We start from the raw sequence: 13,138 nt of genomic DNA, 5'->3' as shown, positions 1-13,138 counted from the left end.
GAGCAATACTGCCTACAACTACACCAAATGTCTCTCCAGCAAAATTTGATACCCACTATTTCCCATTGCCTTTAGCTGACAAATAGTCCTCCCGATCCTAGTAGAATTGACCCTGCCAAATTTTTGGGCCTAAATTTAGACAAGAATTTAAACTTAGATGTCCATATTGGATATTTGTGAAGTACATCATGTATCTTTTTATTTGATATGCATATATTATCCAGTGCCACTGACATGGACACACATGAAATTGCATACCACAGTTATTTTGGACCTGTAATAAGGTATAGTATTGCTTTTTAAGGAAGCTTTGGTAATATAACACATATACTGAAGCTCAATAAAAAAAAAGTCAGCACAAAATGTATGTTGCCCACCCAAGTGAATCATGTCATCCATTATTTAAAGCCTGCACCCTCTAAGGTAATATTATAATCTTTTTATACAGCGAACCCAAATTATTCCTGGAAAATCATTCAGATCATTTGTATAGTACAAAAAAAATAAGTTAGTTTCACAATTCCTGTCAACTGATACAAATTATTTCCTGAGAATCCTCAACGTATGGGAGTGAAACTCTTGAACAGACAAAGACAAGAATGTTATTAACGTGAACCTCTACTGAAAAAGAAGCTACATGATACTCCGCTACATAAATCTTACTACTCAGTGAATTAGTTTATTAAGGATGGATCGATAATTAAGCAGGATGTCACTGATACTTAACATCTTATTATGGAAATACAACTCTTTATTCTCAGGATAAAATCTTAATTTTAGAATGCTGTTCCACCTCACTTTATACAAATCAATTTTTGGTGTGTCTCCTGTACCCTAACAAGATGTTTAATAAGCATCTATTATGTGATGCATAAACAGTTACTCACAATTCATATGATTGTATGTGGTACACGAAAATCTTATGGCATTAATAACATTCCTCTTGGATGGATGTAGCCTTACCTTCCTAATGGAAAGCAGAGGGTCACAGGAATAAGGCTGACCTCAGAATAAGGGACCATAATATAAGTAGTCCCCCGAGGATCAATACTGGGTCTGGTCTTACTGTTAAACTACAGAAATGATCTTCCAATGACTTCAAAAAGCAGATCAAAAATGTCATGACTGCTGATGACACAGGTTTAAACTCAATTTCACCAAACAGTCCTAAGGTTACCAAGCAGGCTATGTTTTTCATGCAGATTTTGCCTTCTTTATCAGTTTCAGAGTGGAATCATGTATCTTGTGCAAAACATATTCAACAAGCCCACCTCTCACACAAAGCATTAAATTGGGAATTTCGAATTATTCTGAGTAAAGTGCTTACCAGCAAATATGCAGCCTGCAGACCACATGTCAATAGACGTAGTGTAAAGTTTGGCACCAAACAGGACATCAGGAGGTCTATACCACAATGTCACAACTTCTGCTGAGTAGCATTTGACAGGGATACCAAAAGCACGAGCAAGACCAAAATCTGCCAATTTTAATTCACCATTCTGGGAAAGGAATAGAAGACAGTAAGACATTCTTGTACGGTTAATTCAAAACGTTTGAATTACATCACACAACAATTAATGATACTTTACAAATTATTCCTTTCTCAATTGTCACATTACATAAAATTCTAGCCTTGTGTGGCAGGATACAGACCACATTTACCTAATGCATGCCCTAAATTAACTGAACATTAGTGAACAGCCAAAAAATCAGTAAGGCAGATGAAATTGAATGTTCCCTTCAGCATTTTGTCTCCTACACCCTGACTGACTGCAAAAATAAATCCAACATGATTTACATCCAGTGAAAGACCGTAATCAGAAAGCTAGCAGGAACACAAGGGTAATGAATGATGATGTAGTACAAGGTTTGAAATTTCTTGAAATTCTGGAGCTCTTTCTTTGTCTTTGCATTATGTAGGCCACAGGTTGTTCCAAGTATCTTTACCTGTTTAAATATGCAAGTCACTAGTTAATCTAACAGAACATGAAGAATGAGTATGTATTACACACTTCTTAAGTCAAATTCCATAAGTGATGCCACATGAATTATACAACATAATGAAATTTAGCACAATTTTAGTTACTTAACATTAAAGTGACAACAAGCCAAAAGCAGATAAATTACCAGTCTTGTTGATTAGTTGTTACATACTCCCAGTTTTCAATACTGACCCAGCATTTCTCCATATTGCATTTCAGAGTATCCTTTTAACTTTTATGTTGTCATTTGTGCATATGATGCCCAGCCATATGTACAGTAGGCATGATTTACTTAGGAAGATGTTACTTCATCAAAACTGATATTCAATTATTCTCACCTCAATTCTTGTAGCATTGGCTTCTTCAAGGGCACTGGTTTGGGTATGCCAGTCTTGTCATTTTATTCTCAGGTTTCTGCTCAGACAGCACTGATGATATTTCTCCAAGCTAATTACATGCATCCTGTCACCCAAGTTTTACAGATAAAAGTTAAAGTTCATATTATCACATACTGTTACACATTCAGAATAGGCGCAGTGTTGATGTTACTATTACTGAAAACCCTTTGCTGTAAGTGAGTGAAGGTTGTGAAAGTACATATACGGCAATGGACTTCCGTATCAGTTTGCACTTGTCCACAAGTAAATGGCGATATAGGTAAAATAGTTTTATGTCCTGCAGAAAATTGCCACTGTTTGTTAGGAAACAATAAACTGATTAGACAGTATACAAATGTTGATACAGTATGTGTGTCTGTCTGCTGTTGAAATAAAGTTCAATGGTTTTATAAGCTTTGTCATGAGGAGTGGGAGGACTTGCTTATCATATACCAAGCAAGTGAAAATGATACTGTCTCAGCTTACAGGAGCTGTATAATGATTGTCAAAGATACGGTTTTCCTTGCCCTTAATCTTTTGAGGTTTACGTAACCATCCATCAGTCCTGTGCTCCATTTCTTATTCCAAGTGGTTATTCTGCTTTGAGCAGATTAATGGCTGCAGGCAACTACATATTCGTGTGTAACTCCTGTAACTATTCCAAATTGTTCTCCTTGTCCTCTACTAGAGCTTATAGGGAGAATAATGCCTTCCATGTTGGCATGCAGCAATTAAAAAGTCTCTCAACATATTATTTTTCTATGGACTGCATCTTCCTTAACTGAGTCAAAGGACTTGACTAGATCTATAAAAGGCCAAGTGCAATGGTCAGTTTTATTCTCTGGCCTTCTCTTGTAACTCAGAGCAGAAAAAATTCAAAACACTAACTACAATCAGGCAAATTTTCCTTTTTGAAGATGATGATTACTGTATCTTTGAAGTTCTGATGCTCATACCTTAGTAGTGAGCAAATCTGTATGCACACATAAGGTGGGTGCACTTTTTTAAAAGATATCTGTTGTTGTCTTCAGTCCAGAGACTGGTTTGATGCAGCTCTCCATGCTATCTATCCTGTGAAAGCTTCTACTGCAACCTACATTCTTCTGAATCAGCTTAGTGTATTCATCTCTTGGTCTCCCTCTACAATTTTTACCCTCCACATTGCCCTCCAATACTAAATTGGTGATCCCTTGATGCCTCAGAACATGTCCTACCAACCGATCCCTTCTTCTAGTCAAGTTGTGCCACAAATTTCTCTTCTCCCCAATTCTATTCAATACCTCCTCATTAGATTTATGATCTACCCATCTAATCTTCAGCATTCTTCTGTAGCACCATATTTCGAAAGCTTCGATTCTCTTCTTGTCCAAACTATTTAACGTCCATGTTTCACTTCCATACATAGCTACACTCCAAACAAACACTTTCAGAAACGACTGCCTCACACTTACCTCTATACTCGATGTTAACAAATTTCTCTTCTTCAGAAATGCTATCCTTGCCATTGCCAGTCTACATTTTATATCCTCTCTACTTCGACCATCATCAGTTATTTTGTTCCTCAAATAGCAAAATTCATTTACTACTTTCAGTGTCTCATTTCCTAATCTAATTCCCTCAGCATCACCCAATTTAATTTGACTAAACTCCATTATCCTCGTTTTGCTTCTGTTGATGTTCATCTTATATTCTCCTTTTAAGACAATATCCATTCCGTTCAACTGCTATTCCGGGTCCTTTGCTGTCACTGACGGAATTACAATGTCACCAGTGAACATCAGAGTTTTTATTTCTTCTCCATGGATTTTAATTCCTACTTCGAAATCTTCTTTTGTTTCCTTTACTGCTTGTTCGATATACAGATTGAATAACATCAGCGAGAGGCTACGACCCTGTCTCACTCCCTTCCCAACCACTGCTTCCCTTTCATGTCCCTCGACTCTTATAACTGCTATCTTGTTTCTGTACAAATTGTAAATAGCCTTTCATTCCCTGTATCTTACCCCTGCCACCTTCATAATTTGAAAGAGGGTATTCCAGTCAACATTGTCAAAAGCTTTCTCTAAGTCTACAAATGCTAGAAAAGTAGGTTTGCCTTTCCTTAATCTATCTTCTAATATAAGCCGTAGGGTCAGTATTGCTTCACGTGTTCCAATATTTCTATGGAATCCAAACTGGTCATCCGCGAGGTCAGTTTCTATTAGTTTTTCCATTCGTCTGTAAAGAATTCGCGTTAGTATTTTGCAGCTGTGACTTATTAAACTGATAGTTCAGTAATTTTCACATCTGTCAACACCTGCTTTCTTTGGGATTGGAATTATTATATTCTTCTGGAAGTCTGAGGGTATTTCACCTGTCTCATACATTTTGCTCACCAGATGGTATAGTTTTGTCAGGACTGGCTCTCCCAAGTCTGTCAGTAGTTCCAATGGAATGTTTTCTACACCCAGGGCATTGTTTTGATTAGGGTCTTTCAGTGCTCTGTCAAACTCTTCACGCAGGATTCTATTTCCCATTTCATCTTCATATTCATCCTCTTCCATTTCAATGATATTGCCCTCAAGTACATTGCCCTTGTATAGACCCCTATATAGTCCTTCCACCTTTCTGCTTTCCCTTCTTTCCTTAGAACTGGGTTTCCATCTGAGCTCTTGATATTCATACAAGTGGTTCTAGTTTCTCCAAAGGTCTCTTTAATTTTCCTGTAGGCAGTATCTATCTTACCCCTAGTGATATATGCCTCTACATCCTTACATCTGTCCTCTAGCCATCCCTCCTTAGACATTTTGCACTTCCTGTTGATTTCATTTTTGAGACTTTTGTATTCCTTTTGGCCTTCTTCATTTATTGCATTTTTATATTTTCTCCTTTCATCAATTAAATTCAATGTCTCTTCTGTTACCCAAAGATTTCTACTGGCCCTTGACTTTTTACCGACTTGATCCTTTGCTGTCTTCACTATTTCATGTCTCAAAGCTACCCATTCTTTTACTGTATTTCTTTCCCCATTATTTGTCAAACAATCCCTAATGCTCTCTCTAAAACTCTCTACAGCCCCGGCTTCTTTCAGTTTATCCTGGTCCCATCCCCTTAAATTCCTACGTTTTTACAGTGTCTTCAGTTTCAGTCTACAGTTCATAACCAATAAATTGTGGCAGAGTCCACATTTCTCCCTGGAAATGTCTTACAATTTAAAACCATTATATAATCTATCTGAAACCTTCCAGAGTCTCCAGGCCACTTCCATGTATACAACATTCTTTCATGATTCTTAAACCGAGTGTTAGCTATGATTCAGTTATGCTCTGTGCAAAATTCTACCAGACGGCTTCCCCTTTCATTCCTTACCCCCAGTCTATATTGACCTAATACTTTTCCTTCTCTTCCTTTCCCTACTATTGAATTCCATGCCCCCATGACTATTAAATTTTTGTCTCCTTTAACTATATGAATAATTTCTTTTATTGCATCATACATTTCACCAATCTCTTCATCTTCTGCGGAGCTATTTGACACATAAACTTGTACTACTGTGGTAGACATGGGCTTTGTATCTATCTTGGCTACAATAATGTGTTCACTATGCTTTTTTTAGTAGCTTATCCACCCTCCAGTTTTTTTATTCATTATTAAAGCTATTCCTGCATTATTCCTATTTGATTTTGTATTTATAATCCTGTATTCACCTTGCCAGAAGTCTTGTTCCTCCTGCCACTGAACTTCACTAATTCCCACTATATGCAACTTTAATCTATCCATTACCCTTTTTAAAGTTTCTAACCTACCTGCCTGATTAAGGGATCTGACATTCCACACTCCAATCTGCAGAACACCAGTTTTCTTTCTCCTGATAACGACATCCTCCTGAGAAGTCCCCGCCTGGAGATCTGAAAGGGGGGAATATTTTACCCAAGAGGACACCATCATCATTTAAGCATACAGTAAAGCTGCATGCCCTCGGGAAAAATTACAGCTGTGGTTTCCCCTTGCTTTCAGCCGTTTGCAGTACCAGCACAGCAAGGCCATTTTGGCTAGTGTTACAAGGACAGAACAGTCATTCATCCAAACTGTTGCCCCTGCAACTACTGAAAAGGCTGCTGCCCCTCTTCAGGAACCACACGTTTGTCTGGCCTCACAAAAGATAACCCTCCGATGTGGTTGCACCTATGTTACTGCTATCTGTATCACTGAGGCACGCAAGCCTCCCCACCAATGGCGAGGTCAATGGTTCATGGGGGGGGGGGGGGGGGGGGGAGAGAAGGTATCTGTAGGAATTCCATTCTTGGAAATGTTTCTTCCAATCACCTTTTACAGAGCAGCTGCCTTTCAGGAAAGTACCACCATCCCTAGATCTTATAGGGTTGAGGCTTTGAGTACATAGGCTGTACTCTGTCTTGGTAGCACTGAAGGCAGTTTGTATGGTTTTGGTTTCAACCAGCCGTTCATTTTCTCAGGACTTAAGCATCCGTCAGTGACCCTTCAGTTCTGAAGTTCACCTGTGTTCTGATATCGTTTCCTGATAATGTAGTTCCTTGGAAGCAGACTGTGGTTGTTTTGCCACGCAAATGCTGCCCTCTTACTGTCCACGAGACTCAAAATTTCATGGTCATTTTCACTGAACTAATCAGGTACGATTAGTCTTCACATATGTGTAATGCAATCTATACGAATGCTTTAGCCTCAATTTCAGTGCTGGATACTAATCAATAAGGCAGTATACAAGGAAAGAGGGAAAAGCAATCACTCTTCTTTGTAGTTTAAAATGGTATTAATCTGAGGTTAAAACTGAAGTACACTCAGTAGAAACTACTAGTCACAGCCTACATTTTTTTCGCAGGAATGCTATACGAGGTCTGTCTATAACGTATCCAACTTTTGATTTTCCCGCGCAAAACTGAGACGATAGCACGGCACCATTGTACACAGTAAAGGAAGAGACCTTTATGCGTACGTGTGAATTTTGTTCCTGCCTTCCAGTGTGTCAGTCGCTACCTGTTGGTCACTGAGTGAGGTGCTACACAACATGTTCATCGGATTACTGATTCTCTCAAGATGACTAAATGTGTTGAGCAAAGATACTGCATCAAATTTTGTAAAAAGCTTGGTGATTGTCGAAGCGAAACAATTCGTAAGATACAGCAGGTGTTTGGAGAAGATGCGATAGGTGTAGCACAAATTAAGAAATGATTCAACAGATTCAAAAAGGCCACACATCAGCAGAGAGTGACCAGCATTCTGGCAGGCTCCAAACAGCTCGGAGTGCAACTGTTGTTGAGAGGGTGCAAAATTTGGTGATGGCAGATCGTTGTTTGACCGTGCAGGAGATTGCCCAAGAAGGTGGAGTGAGTAAAGATTCTGCACATGCAATTTTTCATGATGATTTGAACATGCACCAAGTGGCTGCGAAATTCGTGCACAAGTTGTTGTCGCCGGATCAAAAAGACCTCCATTTTGATGTTGCACAGGACCTTCTGGTCTCCACCAACACTGATCATCGGTGTCTGAACACCGTGATAACTGGAGATGAGTCATGGGTGTATGTGTACGGCCAAGAAACAAAAAGACAGTCATTGCAATGGAAGCATCCAGAGCCTCAAAGGCTGAAGAAAGTGCAGCAGGTGCAAAGCAAAATCAAGGCGGTGCTGACTGTCCTCTTTGATGTCCAAGGAATTATGCATCATGAATACACACTGTAAGGACAACGAGTGACAAAGGAGTATTATCAAGATGATCTCCGGCAACTCCGTGACGCAGTTCGGCACAAAAGACCAGACATGTGGATAGCAAAAATCTGGCAACTGCATCACGACAATGACCCCGCACATTCATCCCACTTGACCCAAAATTTCTTGGCCAAACATGGAATTAAAGCCGTTTCCCAACCTCCCTACTCTCCAGGAGTGGCTCCTTGCAACCTCTGGTTGTTTCTGAAACTGAAGATGCCACTGAAATGATCCCGTTGAGAGTACAGAAGAGATCATGCGGAACACAACGACATAGCTTAACACCATTCCGAATACAGATTTCCAGATGTGTTACCGGCAGTGGAAGGATCAGTGGGCTAAGTGTGTGCAAGCACAAGGGGCCTACTTTGAAGGGGATTAGGGTCACAACCCCATCAGATATTCAAAATATTTTTTCTGGCCAAAGGTCGGATACTTTTAGACAGGCTTCGTACATTCATTGCATCACAGCATACACTGTGCCTTCTTGTTGGTCTAAAACTCCTAACTGCATCAAATGTTGAGCAGTTCGCCCTCTAAAACTGTGAAAGCAGTGTTGTACCACTGCAACAAATCTAACCTAAAAAAAACAGACTTATTCACAGCCACTGTACAGTGCATGGCATTACCTGTTATACTACATCTCCCACCACAGAAATATGAAGGATGATTTCAACATATAACTGAGCAATAGAACTTAGGTTTACAAAACTAAATAGAAAGTTTTCCTTGTAGCACACTCCTTTTATTCTGTACAGAAGTACTTAACAATAGTATTGCACATATTATTTGCAGTATATACTGTGTTAAATTATTTCTGTGTTTCTTTTTTATTCTTATTATCTTCTTTTTTAATTTTTAAAATTTCTTCCAGTCCTCTATGAATTATGTAGGGTCTCATCTTACAATCAAATAGCTTTGCTCACACAGGTATGCTTAACCTGATGATTAATTGAACTGAACATAAGTTAAGCTCAACAATTAGAAGCATTCAAAGTTACCATTCTGAAAAAAAGTTTGATGTACCATGATTGTGATTATGGTTACATGCAACAATCATAGTGTTAAAATTAATTTAAGGCAAAAGTTTTCAATGTTTATTCACCAATTTCCTGATCTGCCTTAATAAAACAGACTTTGGAACAATTATATATAAAAACAAAGATGAGGTGACTTACCGAACAAAAGCGCTGGCAGGTCGATAGACACACAAACAAACACAAACATACACACAAAATTCAAGCTTTCGCAACAAACTGTTGCCTCATCAGGAAAGAGGGAAGGAGAGGGGAAGACGAAAGGAAGTGGGTTTTAAAGGAGAGGGTAAGGAGTCATTCCAATCCCGGGAGCGGAAAGACTTACCTTAGGGGGAAAAAAGGACAGGTATACACTCGCACACACGCACATATCCATCCACACATACAGACACAAGCAGACATATTTAAAGGTCTTTAAATATGTCTGCTTGTGTCTGTATGTGTGGATGGATATGTGCGTGTGTGCGAGTGTATACCTGTCCTTTTTTCCCCCTAAGGTAAGTCTTTCCGCTCCCGGGATTGGAATGACTCCTTACCCTCTCCTTTAAAACCCACTTCCTTTCGTCTTCCCCTCTCCTTCCCTCTTTCCTGATGAGGCAACAGTTTGTTGCGAAAGCTTGAATTTTGTGTGTATGTTTGTGTTTGTTTGTGTGTCTATCGACCTGCCAGCGCTTTTGTTCGGTAAGTCACCTCATCTTTGTTTTTATATATAATTTTTCCCACGTGGAATGTTTCCTTCCATTATATAGACTTTGGAACAAACTTTACTAGTGAAACATTCCTAGTAATTTAGGATTGTGCCAATTGCTGTACTTCAGATTTGTTTCTATGTGAAGCCTTCAAAGGAGAAGTAATTGTGAGTGAGGATATAATTAGTCATGGCGACCAGGAAGGAGGTTAGGGGAAGGGGGGGGGGGTCTACTTCAGAAGAAGGTGTTTTGACGAAAAGCTTAAATATATAGTAATCTTTTTGTTGAGCCTGTCTGTGACTCAATGACTCCTCTATATGGTTAGAAGCAATCTATCCTTTTCATAATACTGTCATTATTCCATCCTGGAGTTTCCATTATTTAGCTTATAGAATCAGTACACAACATTTCTATCCTGAGTGAAAGTGAAGAAGAATTACATGATCTGCTGAATGAGATGAAAAGTCTAATGAGTACAGAATATGGATAGAGAGTAAGTCAAAGAAAGACAAAAGTAATGAGAAGTAGCAGATATGAGAACAGCAAGAATCTTAAAATCAGGATCGATGGTCACGAAGTAGATCACGTTAAGCAATTCTGCTACCTAGGCAGCAAAATAACCAATGACGGACAGAGGAAGGAGAATGTCAAAGGCAGACTATCACTGGTAAAAAGGGCATTCCTGACCAAGAGAAGTCTACTAGTATCAAACGCAGGCCTTAATTTGAGGAAGAAATTCCTGAGAATGTATGTTTGGAGCAACTCATTGTATGGTAGCTCAACATGGACTGTGGGAAAACTGGAAAAGAAGAGAATTTAAGCATTTGATATGTGGTGCTACAAACAAATGTTGAAAATTGGATGGACTGATAAGGTAAGTAATGAGGAGATTCTGTGCAGAAACGGAGAGGAAAGGAATATGCGGAAAAGGTTGACAAGGAGAACGGACAAGATGACAGGACATATGTTAAGACATCACGGAGTAACTTCCATGGTACTAGAGGGAGCTGTAGAGGGTAAAAACTGTAGAGGAAGTCACAGATTTGTATACATCCAGCAAATAATTTAGGATGTACGTTGCAAGTGCTATTCTGCTCTGACATGAAGAGTTTGGCACAGGAGAGGAATTCATGGCAGGCCGTATCAAACCATCATGTTAAAAATAAGTGGTAAGGACAGTAAAAAATTACAAACATTTAACCCAGTTGCTGCAAGAATTAATCAGGCATGTTAAGAACATCTGAAACAATTTCTATGAAAAACATCTTCATGTAACAGAAGTTGCATTTTATTATCTGGCTAACTCATTCTACACATGGCTTGCACTTCTGTTATCATGTCTTTCTTATACAGTAATATATAAGGACAGTGAATCAATATCTTATATTCATCTGAAGTTTTACTTAACAGAACGCCTTCTGTAACCATTATCATCTACAATATTAAGTAACTACATTACCATGATGAAGTTGGGTCATTCACACAAAGCATGTGCTATTTCACAAGAGTTGGGTTTTTTGGGGGAAGAGACCAAACAGCGAGGTCATTGGTCTCATCAGATTAGGGAGGGATGGGGAAGGAAGTTGGCCATGCCCTTTCAAAGGAGTCATCCTGGCATTTGAACACATCATGAAGAAATTGAAGCAAGAGTCACAAAATTTTTTTAATGAAACTATTCCATAATATGAGGTTAGTGGAGCAGCAAGCAAAATATGACAGGACACATCACATTCATTTCTTCACGCATGTGTAAACTGTTTGATGTTGGAATTGAATTAAAACCTCATTTTCATGACATGAATGCTTCACATTGATATGTATTCAACAGTGCTTGTGACAAAAACTATACGAACCTTGTTAATAAGTAAATTCTGTGGCTTGAGATCTCTGTGGAGAACGTTATGGCTGTGACAAAAAGCGAGGCCTCGCAGCAGTTGATACCTACATAAGAAAATTAAAATGTTGCTACGTTTAGTCAAAGGGCACAGACATTCATTGGCACAATATAAACCATGATTTACTAGTATTATATAGCCTCACAAAATGTAGAGGTCATTTATCATCAGTTAGGTAAAGTCATAAATCGCAAATCTCATAAATCTTTGTAAGTGAAGCAATTGCGTGTACTTACATGAAAGATTTCACTACATCTGGATCTATTTCCCCGTTTAAGCTATCAAAATATTTCTTTAAGTCTTGATCACAATGTTCAAACACCAACGTTAGTTTTTTATCGCTGTGAAGCACATCATACAACCGTACAATATTCTTGTGTTTTAGTTCTTTTAAGAGGCATATCTCACGTAACGCCGATGAAGGTACACCCTAATCAATGACAACAACATTAATATTCATAACTGCAAAGCACTATATTGGCTTGATACAGTTCCGACGTTCTCTCAGGAGAAAACAATTCAACAAAATACTTGCCTCATCATCATCGTCTAAACGCACTCTCTTTAAAGCGACAATTTCGTGCGTTTCGCGATTTTTTGCTTTAAATACAGTTCCGTAAGTACCTGTAACAAAAGATTAAATCTCAAGAGTGTAAACAAAAACACTGTATGACGATGTCAATACCGATAATCACGTTTTTCGACAAAGAGGTTTTCCAGTTTAACAGCATCTCCCGAACACTATCTACTGGAAAAAATTATGCTCTTGCCTTCGCCAATTTTCTCTAATTTCTCATATTTTTGCATATTCAACACTGACAGCTATCAACACCTCACACTGCTACCAACCTTCCTGTACATAAACAAAACAAACCCTGAGTTTATCAACGCCATTTGCTCAAACATTACCAACCACTGAAACAAAATCAAGAGCTGAACTGCCAGTCAAAATGTGTTTCGTTTCGATAAGTACAAAATTGTGCAGATGATATTTTTCCTGATCGCAGATCATATTACAGTTAGAAGAAACTACTGTAAAGTGTACAATCAGATTTAAGAATTGATGGAAAGTAATTTCTTCTGAAGCCAAGATCATAAATATAGCTTATTTTATGACGATCCTTTTCAACAGCAGCTTCGTATCATCATTTCATGTACGAGTGTAACGGAGTATAAACGACATTACTATTAGATTTCAAACCTTGGGAAACTTAAAGTGCAAAGACATCTATCACATTGCGGGAACATATTCTACTCGTAATACAGCGTAAGCACATTCATTTATCAATGACAGAAGATGAAAATATAACATACACATAATGCCAAATGTGCTCCCTGAAGTGAAATGGCACAGCCGTAAAATGTAACGACGTAAACATCAAGGTACGAGCTGAACAGACATGCAGCTCAGGATAGTGCGTGCACTTGGAGAAAC

At 38.6% G+C, this 13,138-nt stretch overlaps 1 protein-coding gene across 1 annotated transcript in view; it reads right to left on the bottom strand.

Annotated features, from left to right (window-relative positions):
* The window catches only part of LOC126473946 (cyclin-dependent-like kinase 5), a 38,417-nt gene extending 25,857 nt beyond the window's left edge, over positions 1 to 12,560 (bottom strand). Inside the window, exons 1-5 of the mRNA XM_050101307.1 lie at positions 12,474 to 12,560; positions 12,239 to 12,327; positions 11,940 to 12,133; positions 11,662 to 11,749; positions 1,328 to 1,499 (exon numbers count right to left, since the gene is read on the bottom strand). Coding sequence (XP_049957264.1) covers positions 1,328 to 1,499; positions 11,662 to 11,749; positions 11,940 to 12,133; positions 12,239 to 12,327; positions 12,474 to 12,510 — 580 coding nt within the window. The 5' untranslated portion in view covers positions 12,511 to 12,560. The remainder of the gene's footprint in view (positions 1 to 1,327; positions 1,500 to 11,661; positions 11,750 to 11,939; positions 12,134 to 12,238; positions 12,328 to 12,473) is intronic.
* Between the last annotated feature and the right edge of the window lie 578 nt (positions 12,561 to 13,138).

Source organism: Schistocerca serialis, chromosome 4, assembly GCF_023864345.2.
Source record: "Schistocerca serialis cubense isolate TAMUIC-IGC-003099 chromosome 4, iqSchSeri2.2, whole genome shotgun sequence".
NCBI classification, from domain to species: Eukaryota; Metazoa; Arthropoda; class Insecta; order Orthoptera; family Acrididae; genus Schistocerca; species Schistocerca serialis.
This window is presented reverse-complemented; position numbering and strand designations above follow the sequence as displayed.